The sequence below is a fragment of the Osmerus eperlanus genome, chromosome 6 (assembly GCF_963692335.1).
Source record: "Osmerus eperlanus chromosome 6, fOsmEpe2.1, whole genome shotgun sequence".
Lineage (NCBI taxonomy): Eukaryota > Metazoa > Chordata > Actinopteri > Osmeriformes > Osmeridae > Osmerus > Osmerus eperlanus.
In genome coordinates this window covers 8,338,876-8,366,092 of record NC_085023.1, presented here as the reverse complement: position 1 = coordinate 8,366,092, position 27,217 = coordinate 8,338,876, and the positions used below count along the sequence as shown (strand labels likewise).

The 27,217-nt window shown below is 40.8% G+C and overlaps 1 protein-coding gene across 1 annotated transcript in view; it reads left to right on the top strand.

Annotated features, from left to right (window-relative positions):
* The window catches only part of myom2b (myomesin 2b), a 97,972-nt gene extending 72,043 nt beyond the window's left edge, over positions 1-25,929 (top strand). The window contains exons 29-36 of the mRNA XM_062463267.1: positions 22,022-22,109; positions 22,223-22,261; positions 22,480-22,585; positions 23,240-23,403; positions 24,199-24,235; positions 24,625-24,647; positions 24,756-24,811; positions 25,058-25,929. Coding sequence (XP_062319251.1) covers positions 22,022-22,109; positions 22,223-22,261; positions 22,480-22,585; positions 23,240-23,403; positions 24,199-24,235; positions 24,625-24,647; positions 24,756-24,811; positions 25,058-25,498 — 954 coding nt within the window. The 3' untranslated portion in view covers positions 25,499-25,929. The remainder of the gene's footprint in view (positions 1-22,021; positions 22,110-22,222; positions 22,262-22,479; positions 22,586-23,239; positions 23,404-24,198; positions 24,236-24,624; positions 24,648-24,755; positions 24,812-25,057) is intronic.
* Positions 25,930-27,217: the final 1,288 nt, after the last annotated feature.

The window sequence follows — 27,217 nt, the reverse complement described above, 5'->3', positions numbered from 1 at the left end:
GGGTTCCTCCGGTAGGAAGGAACCCTATTGTTATTGTGCATACTTATGAATAATTCTTTTTTTTTTTATATATATATATATATATATAGAATAGAAGTATGCAGTGGCATAACGACATCTCTGACGTTGATAACAAACCAAACCGTTTAAAAATTGTTTGAAAATTTAGCAAGTTATGGTCATTTAGAAAGTACATGTAGCATCAACATAATGTTATGGGTGAGCGAGTTGACTGTAGCAAGATGGCCACCATGTGCGGACGTTCAACTCCGTTGTCCGGCAACGCGGACGAGACATCTACCCTTTATATATATCTATGGCGTCAGCGCCCTTGGGTACCCAGCATGCAGTGCGGCATACCAAAAAACGCAAAGAGTTGTAGAAAGTAGTTTGGTTACAACAGCCGTGCGAGGGATTTCAGTTGTTGTGTTCGTTCAGTTAAATGGGTGTAATGGGTAACACTTTAGAATAATGGTCCGTTGTTAAAGAGTAGCTATGCAGGAAGTAATGGGTAGTTCTACATTAACACCGAATTTAATACTATTAACTAATATGGAACCAGGATTAACTAAGCAGTAAGTAATAGCAAATTAAGTACAAAGGTAGTTCCTTGGTAGGTATTTGATTATTACTAAATAAATATATTCTCATTGAGAACTACTTGTGAACTATGACCAATTAAGAAAGAATAACCAATGAATTAATAATCACAAAAGAAACATGTCTAAAAAGTGAACAATTGTGTTTTTTTTACTCTTAACATGGTCATAAAATTTCAGAAGCTTGTGCCTCAAATGGGTTCTTTGAGGAAACCAGTTTATGAATATTAATGTTATAACACGTAGGGTCCGTGTACCTTGTGGCCATTGGTTTTTCTATTTTGCAACCCGTGTTGACAAACGCAAAATAAGGCCGTAATATAGTTTTGTCACTTTAGTAAGTCGAACACACATTTAAGTATAACGGCTTGTTTTTGGTTGTTTCAGTTTTTTTTGGAATAATGAAATAACCATGTAACACAAATGGTATAACAAGCCATTAATCGATGTTTTGATTATTCCATATCATGCTGATATCTGCAAAAGATGAAAAATAGGCTCATAATATCGATTTGTCCATTTCGGATGTCAGAACCAGATGATGGGGAAATGCGTGGTTTCCGTTGTTTTGTTTTATTTTGTAATAACGGTATAACCATATAACACAAATGCTATTATGAGCCATTTACTCATTTGTTTGATCGGCCGTATTATGCATACTGGCACAAGTGAAAAAGAGAGGGGAAGAGACGTGTAATGATTGGGGGTGTTATTACTTCCGAACACCAGAGGGCAGCAACGAGTAGCTTTTAAAAAAAATATTCCTGTGATCTGTAGGCCTACAATGTTGATGACATTGCAGCAGGTTCTTTAGTAGAAGACACACACACCAAACTGGTGTGTGTGGGCACATGGGCAAAAGGCACATGTTTACCGCGTTTGCTAGTTGTTAGTTAATATATTAGAAACATTACAAGATGGGGCTCCAGTGTGTGTTCAAACAAGGCTAAAAGTGCCAGACGGTATCAGTTGAAAAAGACAATCACACCCGCAAGAAACACTGCACGCCCCAACCCTCCCTCCCCCCACCTAAATTACCGCTTTCAGCTCTGTTGTACGTTTTAATGAAGTGCATTGAGGCAATCATAGTGAGCAAATTGAGGTCATGTGGGCTACCTCTGCAGTTTAGAAACACAACTGACAACATAGAAACACAACTGACATAGGCACTGTTGTGGATACTTTTCAAAGTTCTGATGTCCAAATTCAACTTCTTCAAAGTCCAAAAACAGCACGGAGCAGCAATGAGAGGGTTCCCAGGAAAATCTGATTTCCTTTGTCTGTGCTACACCTTTTATATCCAACAAATTACACCCCTGAACTTTTAAAGCAGCTCTATTGGCCTACTACAATTGTAAATATCCTATGACTTCTGCTCCAATTGGGCCTTGATGCAATGCCATCTAATATTTTCTGCTGTTTCTGCCACGTTTTTGGTGACTAACCAGGGACCAAACCAGTACCTTGTGCCCAGTTCCTCTATTCTGCCCTACTACATGTGTTTTCCAACACCAGTTGCAATCAACCCTGGGTTATAGCCCTTCACCATTGCATGGTGCCATTCATTCTTCACAGGTCACACTAATCAAGTCAAAGTGAATAGTAACTGGTCCAACTCCATGTCCAAGCCCATGGTATCTGTGGAGGAATACAGTCATCACACTGTCAAACCCCCCCACACAAGTCCAATGACTTACCGTATTTTACGGTAAATAAGCCGCATCGTGTATAAGCCGCACCTCCTCAGAATTAGCACTTTGTGTTTGTAAATCAGAGTATAAGCCGCACTGGAATACAAGCCGCACTTTATCAGCAAACAATGTTACCGTTGCGTGGACCAATGCTGACAAATGATCACTTGCACGTTCATGCTATGGTCGCGGACAGCTTGGATAGCTATCTAACTAGACAACATTGCCAATCAGGGTGAACACTCAAATTATCTAAACTATAGACCATAGCATTACACATATCAAAACAGAACAAACACAACAATAGAACTCCAAACTATGCTGATTTAACTAAGCTAATGCCCTTAACTTAGTAGCTTTTCAGCTTGCCGCAGGGCATTCTGGGTACCAAGAGCAATGCACGAGTATAGGCGATCTTACAGCATTGTGTAACACACTTTGTTTGTGGATAGTATGTCAATATCGTATGTCAAATAGTATGCAAATCCTGATAGCCTACTGCAGCAGACCTTTCTATGTGACAACGGACAAGGGTGTTTTGTCCCTCGGGAGTTGCCGTAGGCTTGATGCTGAAAGCATTACGTGAAATCAGTGAGGACTGTTCGAATGGCGATGTCAAGAAGAGCAGTGGTAAAATACAAGTTATGAAAAGAGACCACGTCCGTATCTTATTGTCCACACTATCATATACAATTATATCTAAAACGAACTTATAAAGAGCTCGGTTAGACTACCAAAGTTGAATTAGTAATGTTGTTAGCAATGCTAGCATTATTTTGCTAGCTAGCCTAGCCTATAACATTTTACTGGGTTTTCAGCTGTTTGATTAACTGAAATTATTATGAAATGTTATGTTCTACTATCCATTTGCCTACTTTAGCAAGTCACTGTATTTCCAAGCCCTGATAGTGTAACTGAGAAAACAGTAAATAATTTCTCTTTCAAGTAATAATCCCCCGTTCAAGTGTAGAGCATAAAATTAGTTGCACGGTCAGTAGAGATCTTGAGAGAAGCCACTTTTTTGTTCTATAACCGGACTATAAGCCGCTTCGAAATATAAGCCGCACAAGCACAAGACAAACTGTAAAATCGGAGTACAAGCCGCGGCTTATTTTCCGTAAAATACGGTAATAACTTTTGTGTAGGCCCATACTATAGCAGTTTGCAGACATACAACACAGATGAGACTCAGGAGAGTGAATTAGAGATAATGGTAATGGGAGGGTGTTGCACTTTTCTGCTTCTCTTTTCTCCACTCACTTCTTTACCTTCTCACGCTTTCCAATTGTTTAAACAAGTGTCTATACTCTATTCTCTCTGTATTCTGCACAAAAGATGACTGTGTACTGTATATAAAACATTCTGGCATGTATCTCCACACTCAGATCCTGTCACCCTTCCCCAGTCCGCTGCTGTTTTCAACTAACCTATATACTACAACAGCATAATACAATTCCTGAAATTCAGTTATGGCTTTTGATTTTGGAAAGCCACCCCAGGATTTCAGTGGCCCCATCTGGCCACTCCTATAAAACATTTCTGGGGATGCCACTGTTTTTTCTGTTAATGCCTGCACTGCAGTGAAGAAAACTATATGACAACAATAATGTTTAATGTAACTGGCCCCTCTAACAGAACCTCTGGCCCCAATGTAACTGCCCCCCCCTGCTGTCTGAGGCTGTCAAATGTCAGCACTAATGGAATGCCTCCTGTCAAATTAGAGTAGACCTTTTTGGTTGGAACTAACTGTTGTGTACACATTTATATGCAAATTATAAATAAACAACAAGAAAAATTGTATGTAGACACCGCCACCCCTCTAATTGCATTCACTCTCATTCCCATAGCTATGGTGGTCTCAAGCTAGTATACTAACTTTAAGCACGGAAGTGTAGGCTGATATACGAATCGTCACAGAAGAATAAAAGTTACATGAGAAAATAATATGTTTTTTTATAAATAAAAAGGGAAGATTTGCTCAATGATTGCCTCAATGCACTTCATTAAAGTTCAGGGGTGTAATTTGTTGGATATAAAAGGTGCAACACAGACAAAGGAAATCAGATTTTCCTGGGAACCCTCTCGTTGCTGCTCCGTGCTGTTTTTGGACTTTGAAGAAGTTGAATTTGGACATAGAATATGATCAGAACTTTGAAAAAAGTATCCACAACAGTCTCTGTCAGTTGTGTGTCTATGTAAACTGCAAAGGTAGCCCACATGACCTCAACTTTCTTACTATGATTGCCTTAATGCACTTCATTAAAACGTACAACAGAACTGAAAGCGGTAATTTAGGTGGGGGGAGGGTTGGGGGGAGGGAGGTTTGGGTAGAGTTTCTTGCACGGGTGTGATTGTCTTTTTCAACTGATACCGTATGGCACTTTTGTCCTTGTTTGAACACACACTGGAGCCCTGTCTTGTATTGTTTCTAATATATATTAAAGAAACTTGGGTTCATCAAAGATTTATTAACTAAGTAGCAACTAGCAACTCTGTCAACATATGCCTCCAGTTTGGTGTGTGTCTTAAGAACCTGCTGCTATGTCGTCAAGATTGTAGGCCTACAGATCACAGAAAAAAAAATAAAGCTAGTCGTTTCTGCCCTCTGGTGTTCGCAAGTAATAATACCCCCAATCGTTTCACATCTCTACCCCTCTCTCTCTTTTTCAATTGTGCCAGTATGCATTATACGGCCGATCAAACAAATAAGTAAATGGCTCGTTATAAATCCGTGTACCCTTCGTTCTTTCATTTTTCCGTTTCAAAACAAAATCGGAAAAACCGAAAAACAAACTTGTTTTTTGTTTTTTTTTCTGTTTTAAAACCAGAACGGAAAAAACAGGAAAAAATAACAACAGAAATCACTACTTCTCTAGCAGTTTTTCCGTTTCAAAACTAAAACTCAAAAACGGGAAAATGAAGTTTTTGATTGTGATTGTTTCATTATTGTAATATTTTGATGAAGTCGTGGAATTCTGGGGAAAATGTGGATTGCTTTCAGTACATGCACAGTTCAAGATGGCTGCGTATTTATTTCGAGGTTATTTCTATAACCTCTTTATTTCTATATTTTATTTCTATAACCCAAGTATTTATTTCGGGCCAAATCCACTCCACTCTTAGGTTCTGTTGTTCACACAAGATATGTACAAAAAAAGTTGTCAAGAAGACAAACTGCTTATATCCTACTAGAATCCTTTGTTCCCAAACAAATGTGAATGTGAAATGTGATATTACATAATTTCCTTTGATTCCACTGCCAAACATCCCGCTGATTCCCTTTGACAATCCGTAAATGTAACTACACAGGACCAACACTTCACAATTATACACTTTGATTTCTGATCTCTGATTTCACTAAACATATTCCCAGCTAAGGTGACTTGTCTTGCCACATGGTTGGCTTGGAGCACAGCAGAAACACCCTTACTGATCTGCAGTTTGCAACCAAACCTAATAATGTTTCTTATATACTAGTGTAATAATTGGACCAATACGCTGTTCCTATTGGTCCAGAAGACGTTCTCAAAAGTTAATAAATCCGTTTATATACCTCCTGAAAGTTCGCAGAGGTAAATAAACGTTTTTACGGACCTAGCAACAACCGGTTGCCTTGGAGATGTAGCCATTGACCTTAACAACGTGGCATCTTCTCGGCAACAAAGTAGCCTAAATTGCCAAAAAAAAACTAAAACAACCAAATATGGTTTTTGCACAGGTCCGCAAACGCCCCGCAATCGCTTCCCGTTTTAACCCTTGTGCTGCCTTCGGGTCACATGACCCAAAGGTTCATAACGAACCACCGTTGTGTTTACCCAATTATACCCAATACAAAAACAAATATTTTTTTTATTTATTTTAACCTTCACAATGTGGGGGGTCTGAGACAGCCCGACGGTTAAAAGAAAATGCTTCACTTTGTTTTTGTATGCGGTAAAGTTGTCGAAATACAACGGTGGGTCACAATGACTGATGGGTCAGAATGACCCGAAGATAACACAAGGGTTAAGGAAGTATCTGAAGCAGACAGAAGACGAATTGATGTTGTTTATATGTTGCCTTGGAGATGTAGTGACGTCACCAGTACAAGTGCAGCTGATTGCTTTGACAACATGGCGTCTGCTCCAGATTTGACGTGTTTGATTTGTGATCTTCCCACGCATTGTTGTAGTATATAAGAAACCAAATGTTTACTCCTCGACAGGTCAGCAAACGCTTTGTCGCCTCGATTTGTTAAAACGATTTGTTTGTAAAACAAATCTCGGTTTACAAAGGCGTTTGCAGACCTGTCGAGGAGTAAACATTTGCTGTTTATTTGTTTATCTTTCAATGTGTCAGGTTATCAGTGGAGCTCTTGAGTAATTGAAAAATGTACCCTTGAAGATGTAGTCTGAAGGTACGGTTGCCTGGTGAGGTTATACCTGTGCCTGACAGGATTTCCTGCATGTACAGGCACAGGTAAAACTCCTTCCCATGGTCGACCCTCACCTGGTCCCACATCCCATTGTTGACTACTGCACATCTGGGGCCCGTTCTCCGTACGTCGCTTATTACATCCGAGATCAAATGACACATCCAAGATGACATCATCTTGCTTATCATGATCTGGCTAATTCGGTTCTTCGAACACACTTGTTGTTTATGATTAGTATAGCTGGATTGAGTTATACGGTGGTCTAAAAGGGGGTATGTATCGATAGTAGAAACCTTGATCAGCAACGCTGCTATTGGCTGCTCACATAAGTCTATGGCGGCTCACCGTGGCCAAAATGAGCGCCCTGTTTTTTCCGCAACAGAGCCAACAGAGCAACAGCTTGTTCGAAGGTTACTCCGAATTTGAAGATTTTATCAGAACGCCAGGGAACACCTCAAAGTCTGAAACATCCAAGAAAGAGGGCAGGCAAAAAGTAGCAGACCAAATTAAATGTAGAGGAGTGACGCGTTTTATCGCTTATTACAGTAAGCTGGGACTATGTTTTTTTTTATGATGTGGTTTCAACAAATGTATTATGTAAATGACACCCTCACAAAAAAACGATAGGCTATCCTCTCAAAAAGTATAGGCTAGCATAATATTGCGCTGTGCTTAAGGAGCCTATCTATCACGCAATGAGCAATTAATTCGGTTTCATGTTAAATTCTGCTAATTATTCTTGCACCTTCTGCAACAGGTTCCTGTAGTAAAAACGGACAAGACATGTCTGTAACAGACTTCCTGTATCACCTCTGCTTGTAAAGCCTCAATCTAATAGTGTTTACATAAAATAAACCTGCTCCCGAGCAGGTTTAAGCATACGGACCTGTTGCTATGACAGCAAGTCCAGGATGAGCTTCGAAGAACCGAACAATCCAAGATAATGACAAATCGTCAACAATCAAATCCAGCTAACTGAGTTAGCGACGTACGGAGAACGGGCCCCTGGAACGAATGTATATGTTAATATAACATGTCCAGTTGGTGCAACAGACATACACAAATCCATTAAATGCATTAGACTCAGACATACTGAAGATACATTTAATTTCATAATGAGACTTGCAAAACACAATTTCAAATTCAATAATTGTGCTTGATAGGGAGCGCTAAAAAGCATGTTTTAAATGGAGCGTTGATAATAAGCATGTCTGGCTTGGTAGCTGACCAATGCCTAGGGGTGCCTACTGATTGCGGAGAGGGGTACTGTGTGTAAGTGATGTCCGCAGACACCCCCTGTGGATAAAGGGTAATGTGAGTTTAGATATAGTGACATGGAGGAGAAAGGGGAAGAGGTGAGATGCTCTGCAGCGTTGAAGCATGTGATGTAGGGACAGTTAAGGAGGGCTCAAATGTTCTAGAAATCTGAAATGGGGTGAATGATAGCTGTCAATCATCCATATATGCTCCTTTGTTAAGAGAAACAAAATTAGTTTTGCTTTGCATAGTATAGTACTCACCTGTACACCTCATCATAAATAATCAAATTACTTTTAATGGGCATGGTTGCATTTGCCACAGTAACCACGTGGGTGGCCCCAAACATGCCAATTTTTTCATTTTTGGACTTTGGGGATTTTGGCGGAAAAGGTTCCACTTCCGCATTGCGGTCATGGGGAAAACCAAACTTTAAGTGAATTTATATGCCTTGATTTTCTGTTTTCCCTTTCCCCTTTTGGTTTTGAAACAGAAAAACCGCTACAGAACTAGTGATTTCTGTTGTTCTTTTTCCCCGTTTTTTCTGTTCTGGTTTTAAAACAGAAAAAACGAAAAACAAGTTTGTTTTTCGTTTTTTCCGATTTTGTTTTGAAACGGAAAAATGAAAGAACGAAGGGTACACAGATTGTTATACCGTTTGTGTTATATGGATATTCCATTATTCCAAAATGAAACAAAACCAAGCATTTCTCCATAATCCGGTTCTGACATCCGAAATGGACAAAACGATATTACGAGCCTATTTTTCATTTTTTGCAGATACCAGCATAAAGGATATGGAATAATCCAAACAACGATTAATGGATCGTTATTCCATTTGTGTTATATGGTTATTTCATTATTCCCCAAAAAACTAAACAACCATAAACAAGCCGTTATACTTAAATGTGTGTTCGACTTACTAAAGTGACAAAACGATATTACGGCCCTATTTTGCGTTTGTCAACACGGGTTGCAAAATAGAAAAACCAATGGCCACAAGGTACACGGACCACGCAGGAACTACTAGTGATGTGGACCATTATTTTAAAGTGACAAACATGTTAACTCCTCACTAATTACTCAAGCGTTACCTTGTCATCCCGCAGTAACTGTGATCTGGACCATTATTTCAAAGTGAAAAACAAGTTAACACCTCACTAACATGTCACCCCGCAGGAACTACAACATAAAACAACTGCAGTGATTGGGTCTAACGTTTTTTTTTTATTATATGCACTGGAATATTTCCATGAAATCGTAAAAGAAAATCCTACATAATGCAAAAATGCACATGGGCATGCAAGAATAAAGAACTTTGTAAAATATGTCTGAATTAAACATTCTTTGTTTGGCACAATGATGAAACCTAGCATTTAAACAAAAATTCTGTATTTTGGAATGAAACATTCAACACACTGTGATGAGAAACTGAGTCAAACATAATGGTTAAATAAGTAATAAGTACATGGCTAACCCAAACCCAAACCAACCAGCAGTCACATCGAAACTGCCCACATAATCATACAGTATGATATAATATTGGGGGGACGTGTCCCATAATCATACAGTATGATGAAATATTGGGGGGGACGTGTTACAATATTAATATTCATAAACTGGTTTCCTCAAAGAACCCATTTGAGGCACAAGATTCTGAAATGTTTGTTAAAAAACACAATTGTTCACTTTTTAGACATGTTACTTTTGTGATTAGTAATTAATTGGTTATTCTTTCTTAATTGGTCATAGTTCACAAGTAGTTCTCAATGAGGATATATTTATTTAGTAATAATCAAATACCTACCAAGGAACTACCTTTGTACTAAATTTGCTATTACTTACTGCTTAGTTAATCTTGGTTCCATATTAGTTAATAGTATTAATTTTGGTGTTAATGTAGCACTACCTGTTACTTCCTGCATAGCTACTCGTTAACAAGAGACCATTATTCTAAAGTGTTACTGTGTTATGTCCAGCTGCTTGCAAGTGTACCTGGTGATGGTATAGCAGCCTGACAATACTTTTGCATGGTCAGACTCTCTGATCTTATTAATTTACACAACATGCACAATCAGGGTGACCAACAGGATTATATTAACTAACAATAATGGCGTCAGGTGGCTGAGCGGTGAGGGAAGCGGGCTAGTAATCCGAAGGTTGCTAGTTCGATTCCCGGTCATGCCAACTGACGTTGTGTCCTTGGGCAAGGCACTTCACCCTACTTGCCTCGGGGGAATGTCCCTGTACTTACTGTAAGTCGCTCTGGATAAGAGCGCAGACCCCCTGCCATTACTATCGTTACTATCCTCTGTATTACCCTTGAAATCAGAGCGTACAAGGTTACTATTCAGTCAGTAGAATCACCCGCTGTTTAGGTATCAGTTAGCGATTTTTCACTCTGACTTACCTCTCTAACTAACTGACTAACTCTCCCTTCTCGCCCACATCTGGCCAATTCTTCCAGTGAGCACATTAAGCAAATTTGAAAAACACTGAAAGGTAAACTGACGAGTAATGCAGAGATAAGATTAAATTAATTTAATTGTATCTCTGCATCTCTGCATGGTTAGGCTAACGATGTTAACGATGTTAGCCTAACCATGCGGTATTCATGTTCGCCGTCAATTTAAAATGGCAAACATATCTAAGTGTCTTGGCTGTGTTACAAATGGTTTAACGTTACGTTTTCTTGGTGTTTTATGTCCGTGGTTCTCAAACTCATGCTTGAAGTCCGCGACAGCCTTCTACGGTGTCCACACATAGGCCTACGCACAGCTCTTGTCATGTGCAATAGGCTATATGATTCTACTAATAATAGGCTAATGATAATAGCCTAATAAAACTCTCCGACTGTCTAGAATTTAATTAAATGATAAGTCAAAGTCAAAAGTCAAAGTAGCTTTATTGTCAATTTCTTCATATGTCAAGACATACAAAGGAATCGATAGGACGTTTCCCACTCTCCCACGGTGAAACATATAAAAGTGGACAGGCACAACAGATAAGACAAGACATTTCCTATTACTAAGTAAACATAAAGATTCATAAAGATTCACGTACAGTTGTTATAAATACTATATATATCAATACTATAAATACTATATATGTAAATACGTAATACAACTTTAAACGTAATACAAGTGATTAAAGTGCAGAGTCTGATTTCTTTTAAGGGTGGCGGGGGGATTTTCAGCTTCCTGTCAGACTGGAGGATATGGCTGGGAGGAGTGAGGGGAGAGAATTTAGCTTCCTGACAGCTTGGTGTATGAAGCCATTTCTGAGTCTGGTGGTGTGGCAACGGAGGCTCATATACCTTCTTCCAGAGGGTAGGAGGCTGAACAGACTGTGTGCAGGGTGGCTGGTGTCATTCACAATCGAGGTAGCTTTACGGCTGAGGCGGGTGGTGTATATGTCTTGCAAGGAGGGGAGTGGGGCACCAATGATCTTACCAGCTGTGTTCACTGTGAATAGAGGATTTAGTGACTCCTATCTGGCCAAATGGAAGTGCATCCACAGACCCAAAAGCTCATGAATCCCATGGAAACAAAGGCAAATGTGTGAGATGTACTGATGTGGAGCACAAATCATCCAAGAAGCAATACTTCTTTTGAGTGGTTTTATTCAGATGAATAATCATTGGATTCAGGTCAAAAGTATATCACTTGAACTGGTTTCATCACTTAAGACACTAAAAGTCAGCAGCTTGCATGCTGGGACATGGAAAGGATTAAACATTTAGACTTTCATCAAAGTAAAAATTGTTGGTTTGTTCTTTTTCATCAATGTCCTCAAAAAAGCAGTCTGCAGAGCTACTGTGTCTGTGGGGTGATTGTCTGTCTCTGGAGGGCTGGCAGGCAGGGGCAAGCAGGCCCTGGGGTCAGGACTGAAGAGAAGCTGTCCAGCTAGAGAGGGGTAGTCCAGCAAGGGGTCTGTGTTGCTCTCAGCATCCTCTGTTGCATCCTCTCTTACACTCAGCATCCTCTGTTGTTGCTCTCAGCATCCTCTGTTGTACTCTTTTGAGCAGGCCTCTGCATGACCCTCCAGACCTGTAAAAGTCAAGAAAGGGTCTATGTCAGTTGTGAAAAATTAAGCTTTTTCCATACACTTGATACAGACTTCAGTTTTGACTGTGAACTGCAGTGGCAATACTTGAACTTGAATCCAAATGTGTTGGAGACCCATGCAAAGTCACTCAAAACACTGGTTCTATTCCAGGCTCTGGCAGTAGTATTTAGCTCTAAACTGGTCAATATACACATCTGACCAAAGACCAGCTCGACCTTTGCCTGTAAACAGTGAATCTGACTGTCAGAGACCTTTAAATAGGCTGACCGAGTGAAACTAGCCTGGCTAACGTAGGTCGCTTTCTCAGGCAAATGACGAATGAAACAGGCTTGCTTTGAAAAATCCTATCTTTAGCAGGCTCTTGTCTACAAAAAGCAGTCCTCCCTGACGTGTTTGGAGTAGAATTGAATGAAATACAAAATTGTTTACACACTGCCAGTGCGAGCCGAGTCTGACTCTGAGGCTAACGTCAAAACAATGTACCCCCGGGACGCAGTCTCACTCCAATTGCAAGTTTTCCACAAATCACAAAAAAACACCTGTCTCAAAGCACAAATCCCATATCTCTTCAAAGCTGCCCTTCTCGACTTTTTTGGTGTAGACCGAACTGTAAAATGGTGAATTATGAACATGACGCGACCAAAACATACTATGCAAAACTAAGCCTATGCGGTCTCCCTTGCGTCCGAACTCACTCCAATTACAAAGACTTTCACGATCCAAATCAAAATTCTGAGCAGACAGGTCTTTGGGGAATCGCCTTTTCTCCTAAAGGCTGCCCCCCTCCACCTTCTTGTTGAATAATTCACAGAGATGCAAAATGATTCACTAATTATGAACACAGGGGGGAAAAGCTAGCACTAGCTACTTTTCGAGTTTGGTTTTCTGTCACTTCAAGCTCACGATCTAAAAGGTCTAAAAGTGCTCAAACCTTCACCATATTTCAAGAGTAGTGTACTTTCACGAAATCAATCACTGATTCTAGATTAAAATGTGTAAAAATAGGTGACATGACTTACCGAACGTGGCTGCTTCCAACACGGCTATCAGGCGGTTCCAGTTGAAAACAACAATTCTTAACGGCGAGCTGCGATTGGAAGCAAAATGAAACAGGAGCTAAAAACCGAGGGTGGGGGCTTGGTTGAAAGCTAACGTGTATGAACATTTAGGCATGCTGCTTCAGATTTCTACACAATGTAGAACACCTGTATTTGAGACAGTTGTACTACCAACGCACACCTAATTGATAGCCAATGAGAAAGGGAGTTGCCGCACTCATAGACAAACAAAGAATAGACAAGGAGGTCAGCGGTAGTAAATGAAACCTGCGTTTTTAGCAGCATGATTCATTTGTCACAATGCCAGCAACGAAGTTGTCTATGGCTTTTGACCCCTATTTTGAAGTTACGGTACTATAGTAAGGGGGCAAAAGACAGTAACTTCCGTTTCTTCACTCACTTGCTGATCACGATATAAACTCTGTATATTATAAGCCTATGTAACATACAGGTGGGTGACTGTCACAAGACTGTTTTTGATTGAATTGCCAGGGTAGGATACTCACAAACGACTCATGTTTGGGATGTTTTGTGTTGAACGCCAGCAAGTAGGCTAGGCTAATGCTCAAAAATCATGCTGTGGATTTAACTTCTCAGAGGATGTTGTTTGCAGTGGATTTTTTTAAACCATGCTACAAGAAAAGGCAGGCCATCAAATTAGTTGTTTTGCTGCTGCTCAACAATGACAACGGAGATTTTCAAAGTAACAGAAAGTCGCCAGATTCGTTGCTAGTTGCTATGTGATTTTGTTGTTGTTGCTAGGTTACCTAGTAGTTAAAGTGAAACCGTAACTCAATTTGAACGTTTTTGAGTGCCGCAAAACAATAGCAAAGAACCGTAACCAGTGTTGGGAAGGATACTTTCAAAACATTTTGTTACAGAATAAATGCACAAAAATGTATTTTGTAACGTATTCCGTTACGTTACTCAATCTGAATACTTGGATTACTTGCACATTGAATTGCATTTTATAAGTGTAGGAATGCGGCCATCAAATCCTGCTTACTAAACTGTGTTTCCAAATAACGATGGATCTTATTTGTTACGAGGGTTCTCTACGAGCAAAATAATGAACCATCGTTATTTCTTACGTGCGTTTCCCGAACATGCTCGTAAGGAGAACCCTCATACGTGTCTCTTAAGAATTACTTGAGAGTGGATGACAAGCATGCTTTGGCCAACCATAGTACGTGAGTTTGCATCCCCCGTGCATGTGATGGCCATGCATTGGCTTAGCCAATAGCATTGCAGAAGGAAAGAACAAGAGGCAATGACATGGGAGCGATAGTTGTGTTCGTACAGTGTAGAAACCACCAGATAGAAGTTCTGGGAAATGCATGGAGTTGCCGTAATTTATTTAAAGAGTGAATAAACTTGTGAAACAGATAGTATCGTAATGTTATCCATTGATTTCAAAAATTGAACTGTATTGTAAATACCAACTATTTAAATTGTAACTGTAACGGAATACAGTTACTCATAATTGGTATTCTGAATACGTAACACCGGTACATGTATTCCGTTACTCCCCAACACTAACTGAATTTTGCTTTGGCTTCTCTTGGGCTTTTGGAAGTTACGGTGAAGACAACCCCCTAATTTCTTAGAAAAACATCAACATTAATTCAAGATATTTGTCCATATGATAAAGCAGACCCTAAATGTTCCAAAAATGACAAACTCATTTTCGACAAAATTGAAGTTACAGTCTTTTGCCTTTGCACGGCAGTATACTCATGCATTGCTTGGTATCATTGTTCCCGTATCAAGTGTGGCATATATTCCAGTTCGGTTTATACTCAGATGTACAAACACAAAGCTCCCATTCTGGTGGGTTTATAGAAAATGCGTCTTATTTTCCAAAAAATACAGAAATACATCCGTATGAGCTGTATTTGAGCCGTATTAGGTAAGTAGAATTTTTTTCTTTCGCGTTCTTGAAATTTTCGTGGTCGGACAAAGACGGGATTGTAACTGCTGTTGCAACTTGATCTTTAAATGGTTTATATCAATATAATCACAAGACTCGTAGCTTTCCAATGATGTATGACATGTGTAGCAGTCTAAAAATATATTTGTTATCTTTAGGGCCCAACATCAGGCCTGGACCGCTAACTTAAGTTTTCTTGTGATCCTATAAACATACTGTTGAAAGCTACATGTTAATGCAAAATTAATCTCATGCGACACACGTGCCATACCCCATCCAAATCCGGCCTGGTGCGGTAGATTAACCGCAGCGGTGAGGATTGCATTCTATTGAAACAAATAGACTAGAAAGTTTAATAAAAATGAATATATCGTGACTTATACCATTACTGTCCGTGCTTCAAAATTATACTGTGATATACATTTTAGGCCATACCGTCCAGCCCTAGCTACAGGGCAATGTTGATGACTTGGGAAGGTTCACAGACATCTTTGCTGGGCCTGATTCCCGTATGCTCAGCGTATCACCATTCCACGCTGCATGGAGACGGAAGCTGGGGAATTACCAACTGCTTGGAGACATTGTACATCAGCAACAGCTTCCCTTTCTTAGTCACACCAAAACGTGACAATGATACCTTGAGGGATGATGACTTGCACAGAAATGCAATAATCAGCAGAGGGAAGGTAGTAGTGGAACAGGCATTTTATTTAGCTGAAATGTAAATGCTACATGAACTAAAAAACTCTCGGGAGGACATGTTGTAAAAATCATTGTGGCTGCTTGTGCATTACACAACTTGTGCATTGAGGGGTATGACACAACTTGTGTAGAGCATCCACATGGGTGCCCAAGGGAAGAAGATGAGAATGACTAGTTTTGTCCACTACACAGAAACAAATTATACTCATACCTCAAATTTTCATGGGACCTTAAAGGTCCCATGAATATCCAAAGGATATCCAAATAGGATATCCAAATAACAAAGAAGTGTACAACACTTCTTCTTACACACACTGTAACTTCGCGTTACAGTGTGTGTATTCACACACATACTTGATGCTATCTACCTTTACATTACCGACAGTAACTGAGCTGTTAGCTGCAGAGCTAATGTTACAGCCACATTCTAAGGGTAGCAAGCTAGGTAACCATATACAGTAAAGCAACAAAATGATATAGCGTTAGTTGACTTATTTGTCTGAGGTTTGTAGCTGGACCAAGGAGAGTTGGTGCTGATCCAGAATTAAATTTCAGACGGTCAGCAAGGCCAGCTTTGTATTGCCCCAAATTGAGGAAACAGTCGTGCCTGAAATGTTATGCACAAATACAAAACTTTGGGAAGTTGTGTCGGCGCATTTGCAGAGAAAATGAAATTAAGGACTCATATACGTACATTTGCAAACATAGCGTTATTAGCGCCATGGCCAACCCACAGATTGCGCAAGCTGTGATACTTCAGTTTACGTCGTATTTACGAAACCTGCAGTTCATCGGGTAATCAGCGTAATCAGTTTCTCCGGCCACTATATCTTAAATTGCGAGCATTTAAACGTGCAATTGAATGGGCCTTATTTCTTTCTATCATGGATCAGCCACCAAAGTCAAAACAGTGAAAACAAAGATTTAGTGATAACGAAATTGATGTGCTTGTTCATAAGGTAACAGCTCATTTTCAATTTAAATATTATACATGGCCGGAATTCCACACCGACACAAAAAAATGCAATCTGGACCGAAATTACAAATTCCAGTAAATGTAATATTGCATGGCTGCTTAATCTGTAACACGTAATTATTATGTGTTCACTCAACTGAAAAAGTGTGATCCTTGTGGCAAAAATCCTTTCAGATCGTCTCCTCGGCCTATGTCTTCGTCTTGCTCGTATTACTGCTGTCATTTCACCAGGAGGCATATGCAAGGGAACCTGCGTGCACCCAGGTTTACACCTGCTTTTAAGAGGCGCAGAATTTTCACCGCAAAATAGATGCGCACTTTCACGGGCGTTTTTTATACATACCACGGAATACATAATTAGGCGCACTTTACGCATCCCTTCCCATCTCTTTATGGAAAAGTCCCACTTTCCCAATGACCCTCCCGTGAATGCATATGCATGACACGGTAAAGCGCAATTTACCACATCGTCAACTACTTTTTCTTCCATCTTTTCCTCACTCGCTCCCATGGCCCTGTCATGGTCACTCTCCTCCCGGCTTCTTCCCTGACCCTGTCAGTATGTTTCTGCCTCTCTAAGTCAGCCGCCTCCCTCCTTCCTCTACAGGTATGCTGATTTTGAAGCAGCTAAAGCCCCCCAAACATGTTCGAATTTTTTGCACATTTTGTGGCATTCGCCTGTAGATTTTTTATATTTTTCTCCCTTCACTTTTCTGCGCCTCCCTTGCACTTTGGTGTTCGTTTATCCATTTTAGCGATGCTAAACGTTACCAATGCTAAACCAGCATACGCATTAGCCAACAGCTCGTGTCTCAGGGCCTACGGGAGGCGATATTATGAAAGGAAGGGGAAAGGGGGTTCCTGGATTTGATTGGGTCAGGCCAGTGCCAATAAAGAAAATTAACCAATGGGCCGCCGTCAGTTCTTTATGGGCCGGCCCGACCCAAAAAAATTAACCAATGGGCCACTGTCAGTTCTTTATGGGCCGGCCCGACCCCCCCCAAAAAAAAGAAAGAAAAGAAAAGGCCTATAAATTATATTGGCGATTCGGTCCAAAAGTGCGTCGGCCCACCGGGCAAATGCCCGGTATGCCAGATGGCCAGTCCAGCCCTGCTTATACAATATTAAATTCCTATGCATATCTATAATGTTTATTTGCTTTATAATATATGTATGTTTGATGATCAAATATTTTGTGTAGATGTTATAATTATTATTATCATATTCTGATTTTAATATAGGGATAAGCAACCAAGTGAGCAATGAAATGGAAGTTAGTGTATTTTGCCTTAGCATGACCCCGTATTATTTTGCAGACAATGCAAAGGCAGAGTACAGTAACTTTCACTTCGCTGTGAAATATTTTACTGTTTGTTTTTCTACAGGTACACTCGCACTTTTTGAGTTTCATGTTGTTTAATTGTAACTTGTTTAACTGCATGCTCTTATGGTTCTTCCCTTTGGCACTTTTTTGGTTTTTCACAATGTATGCTTCATGTTTTTGGCCGCTCGCAATGTTTGGGGCTATCTCGTTGTTATGATCAGTGACCTATGCTCTTTTGTAAAGCTCTCTCTTGGAAGTCGCTTTGGATAAAAGCGTCCGCTAAATGCATAAATGTAAATGTAAATAGGGGTCAAAAGTGACTTTTGAGCTCATAAAAAAAAAAAAATCATTACTAAAACATCTAATTGACAGATTTCCAGTGTCCTACATTTGGCTGGACAACTCAAAACCTGTCATTTTTCTCAGTTCTACCCTCTGTTGAGGTAAGGTCTTTTGCCTTTGTAGGGCAGAACTGACATCACCAGCTGCATCACGAGCACTGCACCATCTATAATTCCAGAAATCTGTGTGTGTGCCACCAATTGTGTCACGGACACTATGCACTATCTATAGTTCAAGTAATCTGTATTTGTGTGCTTCACCGACTGCATTACAGGCACTGTACACAAGTTTACCATAATTCCGATAGCACGTGAAGCACACTTCAACCACACCTGTGTTGTCAGTAGTTCCTCATAGGACACTGATTTGTCCAAACCACTGTTGGTCAGACATAAACGACTTGGAGCTCGGCCAGATGGATTCCCGCATGTTTGTGATCTTGCTAAACCAGCTGTCTTGCAAGGTTAATGGAATTCTGGATTAATCCAGAAAAGTCACATCCCTGGAGGATGGCCCTGTCATTAGTCTTGTTTGAGATTCGATTTGCCTAATGCCTAATACCTGCTCTTGTGATGTTATTGTGGCCCGTGTCACCATGACAATACCGGTGACAACTCAATGCATCAGACAACATTTCTAACTGGCATACACTGCACTGAACCAGGCAGCGATCGGTGCTGTGTCCACCTATCTTATCTCAAATTGGCCTATTGTCAGTTACATTCAGAGTAATTACCACATCTGGAAATTTATGGTGGGATTTGCCATCATTGTCATGCAATCAGTATGGATAGTCAGTGTGGATGAATTTTTATTTTGCTGTTAGGTTATACGGGCGTTAAAAGGGTGGGACATTCATTCGTCAAAATATTATTTATTTTACATCTCAGATGCAAGTCTTTATTGAATAATCCGTGTCTCCTAACAGCGATCTGTCCGAATTTTTGTAATACAAATGAACAAGCAAATAGAACATACTGTTTCCTACCAGTGATGTAAGCTAGTTCCCCCCTTGAGTCAGTCAGTTACAAATGTCAAAGTGGTAATTATAAAAACATTATCTCTCTAATAATTACAGGAATGTGTGTGTGTACAAATTAGAATGGGTTTAGTTCCCTACGATCAGCTCAAGAACTGGGCACTCTGCAAAGTTAATATTCTGCACGTGTCCTCTTTATAACCCAACGCAGTGAAGTGCCGCAATTGACGTTGTTTGGATGAGCATCTCAACATTAAATAATGAAAAAATAATTTGCCGCCAGTTTGGCTTGTTCTCTTCACGTCCGAGTCCCTTCACTCTGATTGGTCCTCTGGTCTGCAGCAAGTCCTGTCTGATATACTGGGACCCAGGCACTCTGCAAATAATCACTGACTGCATCATGGGCACTGTGCACTAGTGACTTTAATGGTTAATAGTCAAAAGATGCGTCCCTCCTATTAACGCTCCATCCACAATAATGATTAACAAAACCCTATGTATGTACATAAAGTGTAACAGGGTTTTCTCAGTAAAAGATACCAAATATAAATACTTAGCTAGCTATTTGCTATCAATCATAGGTAGTTAATTTGTTTTCAAAGGACATGATGGCTAAATAACATTTGGTGTTGACTACAATAGTTAACTACCTCAGATTATTCCTCAAATGTTATTATCCATTCAAACATAAAAAACCTTTAAGGTTGTTTCCATCCTGTAAGCTGATTGGCTGACACCATGGCCTACTGTGACTTAAAATTTGCAGCCAGATCGCTGCTTAGAATCAGAATCAGAATTTGGTTTATTCGCCATGTAAGTTATACAAACCCGGAATTTACTGTGGCAGGGAGGTGCAAAACACTAAACATATACGAATCTTAAAATAAGTAAAAGTACAAAAGTTTAACTATTTCTAAGAACTAAACAATCTAAGAATACAACGATTTAAATATAAAATAAAAAATATATAAAAATAACAATAAGAATGAGCAGCGTGAGTGGTCAACATAGTGCAATCGGATACTGAGGTTTGCTTGTGCATACTGTAATTGCCATTAGATGGACTTGTAATAGTTAAATAAGTGAATGAATGTCAATGGGAGTCCTTGGCTTTGTTGAAGAGGCCAGTAGCAGATGGAAAGAAACTGTTCTTATGGTGTGAGGTTTTGGTCCTGATGGACCGCAGCCTTCTGCCAGAGGGGAGTAGCTGGAACAGGGAGTGACCAGGGTGGGAGGGGTCGGCCACAATCTTCCTCGCACGCCTCAGGGTCCTCGAGGTGTGCAGGTCCTCGAGGGTAGGCAGATTGCAGCCGATCACCTTCTCGGCAGTGCGGATGATACGCTGCAGTCTGCTCTTGTCCTTGGCAGTGGCAGCAGCGTACCAGATGGTGATGGAAGAGGTGAGGATGGACTCAATGATGGCTGTGTAGAAGTGCACCATCATTGTCTTTGGCAGGTTGAATTTCTTCAGCTGCCGTAGGAAGTACATCCTCTGTTGTGCTTTTTTGGTGAGGGAGCTGATGTTCAGTTCCCACTCGAGGTCCTGGGAGAGGATGGTGCCCAGGAAGCGGATGGACTCCACAGTGTTGACTGGGGAGTCGCACAGGGTGATGGGGGTGAGTGGGGCTGGATTCTTCCTGAAGTCCACAACCATCTCCACTGTCTTAAGAGCATTGAGCTCTAAGTTGTTCTGGCTACACCAGGTCACCAGGTTGTCAGCTTCCCACCTATAGTCAGACTCATCCCCGTCAGAGATGAGCCCAATGAGGGTGGTGTCGTCCGCAAACTTCATAAGTTTGACAGACGGATGACTGGAGGTGCAGCTGTTGGTGTACAGGGAGAAGAGCAGAGGGGAAAGGACGCAGCCCTGAGGAGATCCGATGCTGATGGACCGGGAGTCAGAGACTTGTGTTCCCAGCTTAACGCACTGCTCCCTGTCAGACAGGAAGTCTGTGATCCACCTGCAGGTGGAGTCGGGCACGTTCAGCTGGGAGAGCTTGTCCTGAAGCAGGGCGGGGATGATGGTGTTGAAGGCAGAGCTGAAGTCCACAAACAGGATCCTGGAATAGGATGCTGGGGAGTCCAGGTGCTGTAGGGTGAAGTGGAGGGCCATGTTAACAGCGTCATCCACAGATCGGTTGACTCTGTAGGCAAACTGCAGTGGGTCCAGGAAAGGGTCTGTGATGGATTTGAGGTGTGCCAGCATAAGGCGCGCAAAAGACTTCATTACCACAGAGGTCAGGGCGACGGGTCTGTAGTCATTGAGTCCTGTTGGCCTTGGCTTTTTGGGCACAGGGATAGTGGCACAAAGTCAACATTTCAGTGTGATGAATAAATGCACAAATGGAGACCAATCCATAGTCGTTGTCCTTAGTCTCTTGCTTTCCGAGTTGCTTTGATTTCATCTTTAACTTGATTTCATGTTTAACATGTCTGTTTTTAATGGTAAATAGTACATTGCATTTTCTTTTCTAAAATTAATAGAAACTATTGGTAATATAGGCATTTTGTTCACAAGGAAGTGACCTGAAGGATTACTCCATTATACCAAAACCTAATGGCAGGAATGATGGAGGGAGAAATGGAGGATAGGGCGGGGAAGTGTCTTGTACTTCTGGTAGACAGCCTCATTAAGTTATTTTCTTAATCTCTGACCTCCTCTTCACCTCTATTCCTTCTAGTTCTCCAATAAATCCACAGGAATATACAAAGCTTCCATCAGTGACAACAGAGGAAAGGACCTGTCCCAGATTGACATCTCTGGACAAGGTATCATCTCTATCATATCACTTAAACTAATTATTGATGATAGTAGAGATGTAGAAGATAGTAGAAGATGTAGAATGGCTTAATTAGACTTTACATCTGTTTTGTTCACACAGTTTTTGCTGACATCATCGACGAGATTTCTAAACTTGCTGGTAAGTTTAGGAGCTCTGCAACTCTCATCACTTCTGCCCCTCTTTCCGCCACCAGCCACCTTCTCAGTGCATGTTAAAGGAGCTCTATAACATGAGTGTAAATACAATATACAATACTGATAATACTAAACAGAGTTCATTACGATCTCTAGTTGTGTGTTAGTGATCTCTTATGTGTTATCTGGGCCTCAAAATAATATGATGAGATATCTGTCCAGGTTCCACTGCTGCAGAGCTGTCCATTCACTGCACTGCTACAGGCATCCAACTTCAGTGCCACATGAAATACTACACCTCAGAGATGAACATCTGTTGGCTGCACACGTAAGACTCAGAGAGCAAGGATGTGTGTGCATTTTTCTGAAAGAGTTTCATGGATGTTTGTACGTTAGATGTTTGTGTTGTGGAGGGAGTGTTTTTTATCACATTAAATTATGTAAACAATAAAACTGTATGGAAATAATTATGGAAATTAAGGTTGTATCCCAAGGGATAAAATGAAACAGGCATGTTAACATGATGTGAGATTATGTCTTAAACTGAGCCTCTCCACCATGACTCACTACTGACATGCTTTTATTGAAAACGCTAGACTAAGAGATAGCTTCCCCATACACATTTTCATATCAGTAAATACAGCTCCCTATGCCTATCTCTCACTTTCCCAAAGCAATACAATCCCACTATAACACCCACTTCTAGATCTAGGGCTCCAGCTATTGACACACAACAGTAGAAACATGCTACAATACTGACACACGTTTGATAGAGAAAGCATGTTCAGACCCACCATTGATTTGTTTATAGTAAACCAATAAAGTCATCACTGCTGGGACATGCCCCATAAAGCAAGTTGACCTAATAAGCCAGGCTTATGCCAGCAAAAGTAACTGGTCAAATTGTATAATGTAATGTTGACTGTGTTGTACTGTAAACATCCAGGCAATTTTTGTTTACAAAAATGTTTATGCCCATCAGTGAGACTAAGCTTTCCAGCTCAGAGAAGGTGGTGATTGGAGGAACACCATCCATGGCTGTCTTGGAGATTATTGAGCCAGTTGATAAGGACAAGGGTGTATACTCCATCCAGATATCTGATGCTGAGAAGACCTACACCCGTACCCTAGACCTTTCTGGAGAAGGTATGCAAACTGAGTACACATTCCATCCCCCTATAGAGTTGCACACCTACACTCGATAACCCTGGAGCTGTCAGGAGACTGCATATACAGTACCTACATCTTGTGTATAACCTACCAACAGCTTAACTATATATTACTTGCCTGCTACTGTGGCTACACTTACACCCAAAACTATATTGAAGTACATATTTAAGTACTCACAAAACTACATCTGAGGTGATAATCTTTTTTTTATTTTTTTTTATCTAGTTGGACTTGTTTCTAGTATAAATGGTTTATCTAATGACTTAATAAGTAAACAGCACATTATCATATCAAGTAGAATTGTCTTACTGCACTGGCAGACAAATTTACTTGTTTAAAGGATAAGCAAGCTCAAATTTGTGAATTTAAATTTGATAGGGCATTTTTGCAGTGCACCCACACTCTGTAGCTGTCTGGTGACCATCAGTACCACATTCTTACTAGTCTACCACAAATACTAGACCTGTCTGGGTAAAGACACAACCTGTTATACCAAAGTCATCTGCTGTGGCTCTTACAGTTTGTATGACAAACATGATTACGACTAGTCTCTGAAAGGTTGGGGATTAGTGTACTGTAAACATTAACTAGAATCAGAGAAAGAGAGAGAGACTTGGGTGGAAAGCTATTTCAGGTCAAACAAGTAAGCACGGAGAGTGAGTGAGACAGCAAGACAGAGAAAGAGAAATGGGTTTAGTATGAAACACAATTACATGATATTACTGTACTTATTATTAGCTCAATTGTGTGTATTGTTTTTCAATTCTACAGTTTATGAAAAAGCCTATGCAGAGTTCCAGAGACTCAAGTAAGATAATCACAATACACCCCCTTCCCTTCACCTGCTACCTCATTAATGAGGTGTAATTTACCCGTGCTCACATTAATCAAATATTTACATGTTACTTGTCTGTCAGTTTACCGGAATCACATCGCTAATGTCCATGTATCATATATCTCTTTATGTCCTTTTTATTCTGTTTAAAACTCAAACAAGTTGTCATCATCTTCGCTGAAAACAGCTTGTAAAAAGCAGAACCTCTAGTTTGCACTTTTTAAGAGACATTGAGGCACTGCCATATTGTTTCAAGAAGCCAGCAGTAATATAATATTCTAATGAAAACCCAATGATGTGATGTGCGATGGGCGGACTTGTGCTGATGACCTCCCTAATGCTCTTGCTTTCCTGTGTTTTAGAGCGGAAGCGTATGCTGAGAAGAGTAAGTTTGTTTCGGATCAGGGTTCTTAGTTGATTCTGACGTATCGCTTCTCAATCAGGAATGTGTGTTGACCTGAGATGATAATGATACATTGTGTTTTATCCTCAGACCGTGGCAAGGTTGTAGGTGGTCTTCCTGATGTGGTCACCATCATGGAGAAAAAGGTATGAAAGTAGTCTGTGGAACACAGAGACCTGGAAAATTAAGCCTAAAGATATTGTAGTCCTCGACCTCCTAGAGAGAGAAAGGGACACATAAAAACACTGTTATATGAGCTCATATTTGATTTTTACTCTAGACAGTAGGAGTTATGGTGCTAAAAACCTGCTATGTATTGACAGACAGGTACTGTGTGTGTGTGCGTCTGTCCGTGTTTATTAAATCAATTTGCTCCATTCTGTTGCCCCCAGACCCTGAGTCTAACATGCACAGTGTGTGGTGACCCCAAGCCCCAGGTGACTTGGTTGAAGAATGGCCAGGAGGTTGAGCCTGATGACCAGTACGTGGTCTCTCTGGACTCTGGCAAATTTGCCAGCCTCACCATCAAGGGTGTGTCCCTTGAGGACTCAGGCCGCTACACTATGATTGTTCAGAACAAGTATGGTGGCGAGTCCATCGACATCGTAGTCAGTGTGTACAAACATGGAGAGAAGATACCTGAGGCCAAGCCAGCCCCCACGCCTATAACCATTATCCCTCCCAAAGGCCCCATCGAGATCCCCACCTCTAAGATGGCAGCACCCACTCCTGCAGCCCCTGCCGCTGCTAAGTCCCCTATTCCCCCAAAGGGAACCAAGTCCCCTAGCCCTGCCCGCAGCATGAAGAGCCCCACCCCCACCAAGAAGAAGTAAACTCTCACCATGTTGCTATGCCATCACGACAACCAGTTCTTACCCTGGACTGGAGCATGAGTCAGTATAGATCTATTGTGGTGTTGTGTTACATACCAGTGATTTGTTTTGGAGTGGTTATCTGTCTCATACTTTCTGCTCTTTCCTCCTCCTTCTCTGTTGCCTTTGATGAGCTCTGGTGATTCATTTGTCAAATCACTGTTTTCAAAACTGCTCTTACAGCAGGACATTGAACTACAGGCTTACCCACAGGTTAGATAAGCCTAATTGTTTGGTCCTCTATTACACCCTCTTTACCCACCCTCTCTCAACTCTCCACCCAACCCTTTTTGTCCCTCCCCTCTTGCAATGGTCAGATAAATCAGTTTTAGCTACTGGTCTGCTAGCCTACTGTCTCCCTCCTTTGTTGTTAATAAAATGAGCAGAAATCATGGTGTTGTACCTGTGCTGACTACCACACACACACTCAAGCTAAAGGTGTCTGAATGGCTCAGCAGTATTAAATATGTCAGCGTTACAGTAGCTACAGGCCAATGCACCCATCTCTCTGCCCCTCTCACACTCCATTGTTGCTATTAAAGGGGTGATTGACTGGGTTTTTTGGGTATTTCACACTGTTCCTTAAGGTCTCCGAATAGGGTATGTAACATTGGTTGGGTTGAAAATGGCCCGGGTGCTGTTCTATGCCCCCTGATAGATCCTCTGAAATTTTCCCGGGAAAAAACACTAGCTTTTCTCCTTTTATGGTATTCTCATTAATATTTAGATGAGCTGCGCGCTGATTGGTTGGTTTTCAACGAGAGAAGCTGGGGAGCAAAAACGCAACACGGCCAACAGCACTCACTGAAACACCGAAGGTGGAGACTTGAAATAAAAACGCGCAAATAAATCTATTGTGTCTACACAACACTGTTTTCAACAGATTGACTAGATATCATTTGAAATGATAACGTTAGTTGTTTCCACTTCTGTTGTCGATGCAAACTGGATTGACTTAGGTGGGTAGAACGTTACAGCTTATAGAAACCAAACTATATCGTGATTCAACTCAGCTTCAGTTAGCTATCTCTAGACATCTTGCTGAAAAATAACCTGTTAAAGATCTGGACAAACATGCATCGTGAATTGTCAGTTGTCAGCGGTGAGGGCAGGGGCGTCTTAATAGCACTTGAGGCCCCTGGGCTATGGACTTTTTTTTCATTTTTTGAGGCCCTCCACACGCTAATCGCACAATCGCACGAGTTGCTTGTATTGTTATTTACATTCCGTTGCACGGTTTAGGCTGAAATTCAGTTTTTGTGGCAAAAAGTGCCTTGTGTCAACGAAGTGAACTCAGTGCTAGCCTACGTCACAACGTCAGCACACGTTAGCAATGACGCATGGATACAACATGCATTGCTGTTGCACAGCAAGTATCGTATTGTGCCGTGGTGTACTACAGTAGCAGCATTATACATTTAAGAAATTCAAGACTTGCATGTACAGTAAGTAATGTCACAATAAATTATGTATTTAAACTCAAGCTTGTGTGGTGCGTCCCTGTATTCAATGCCACAGCCTAAACTTTATGTCAAAAGAAACGTTTTTAATTTCTGGCACATTCAAACAATCCCCTCAGTGAAGTTTGGCTAGCAACAGCAGCTAGGCTAGCTTGCTCGTAGCATAATTCAGATTCTCCACGCAGGGCTCTAGACTGAGACCAAAAAGTCGCGTTTGAGG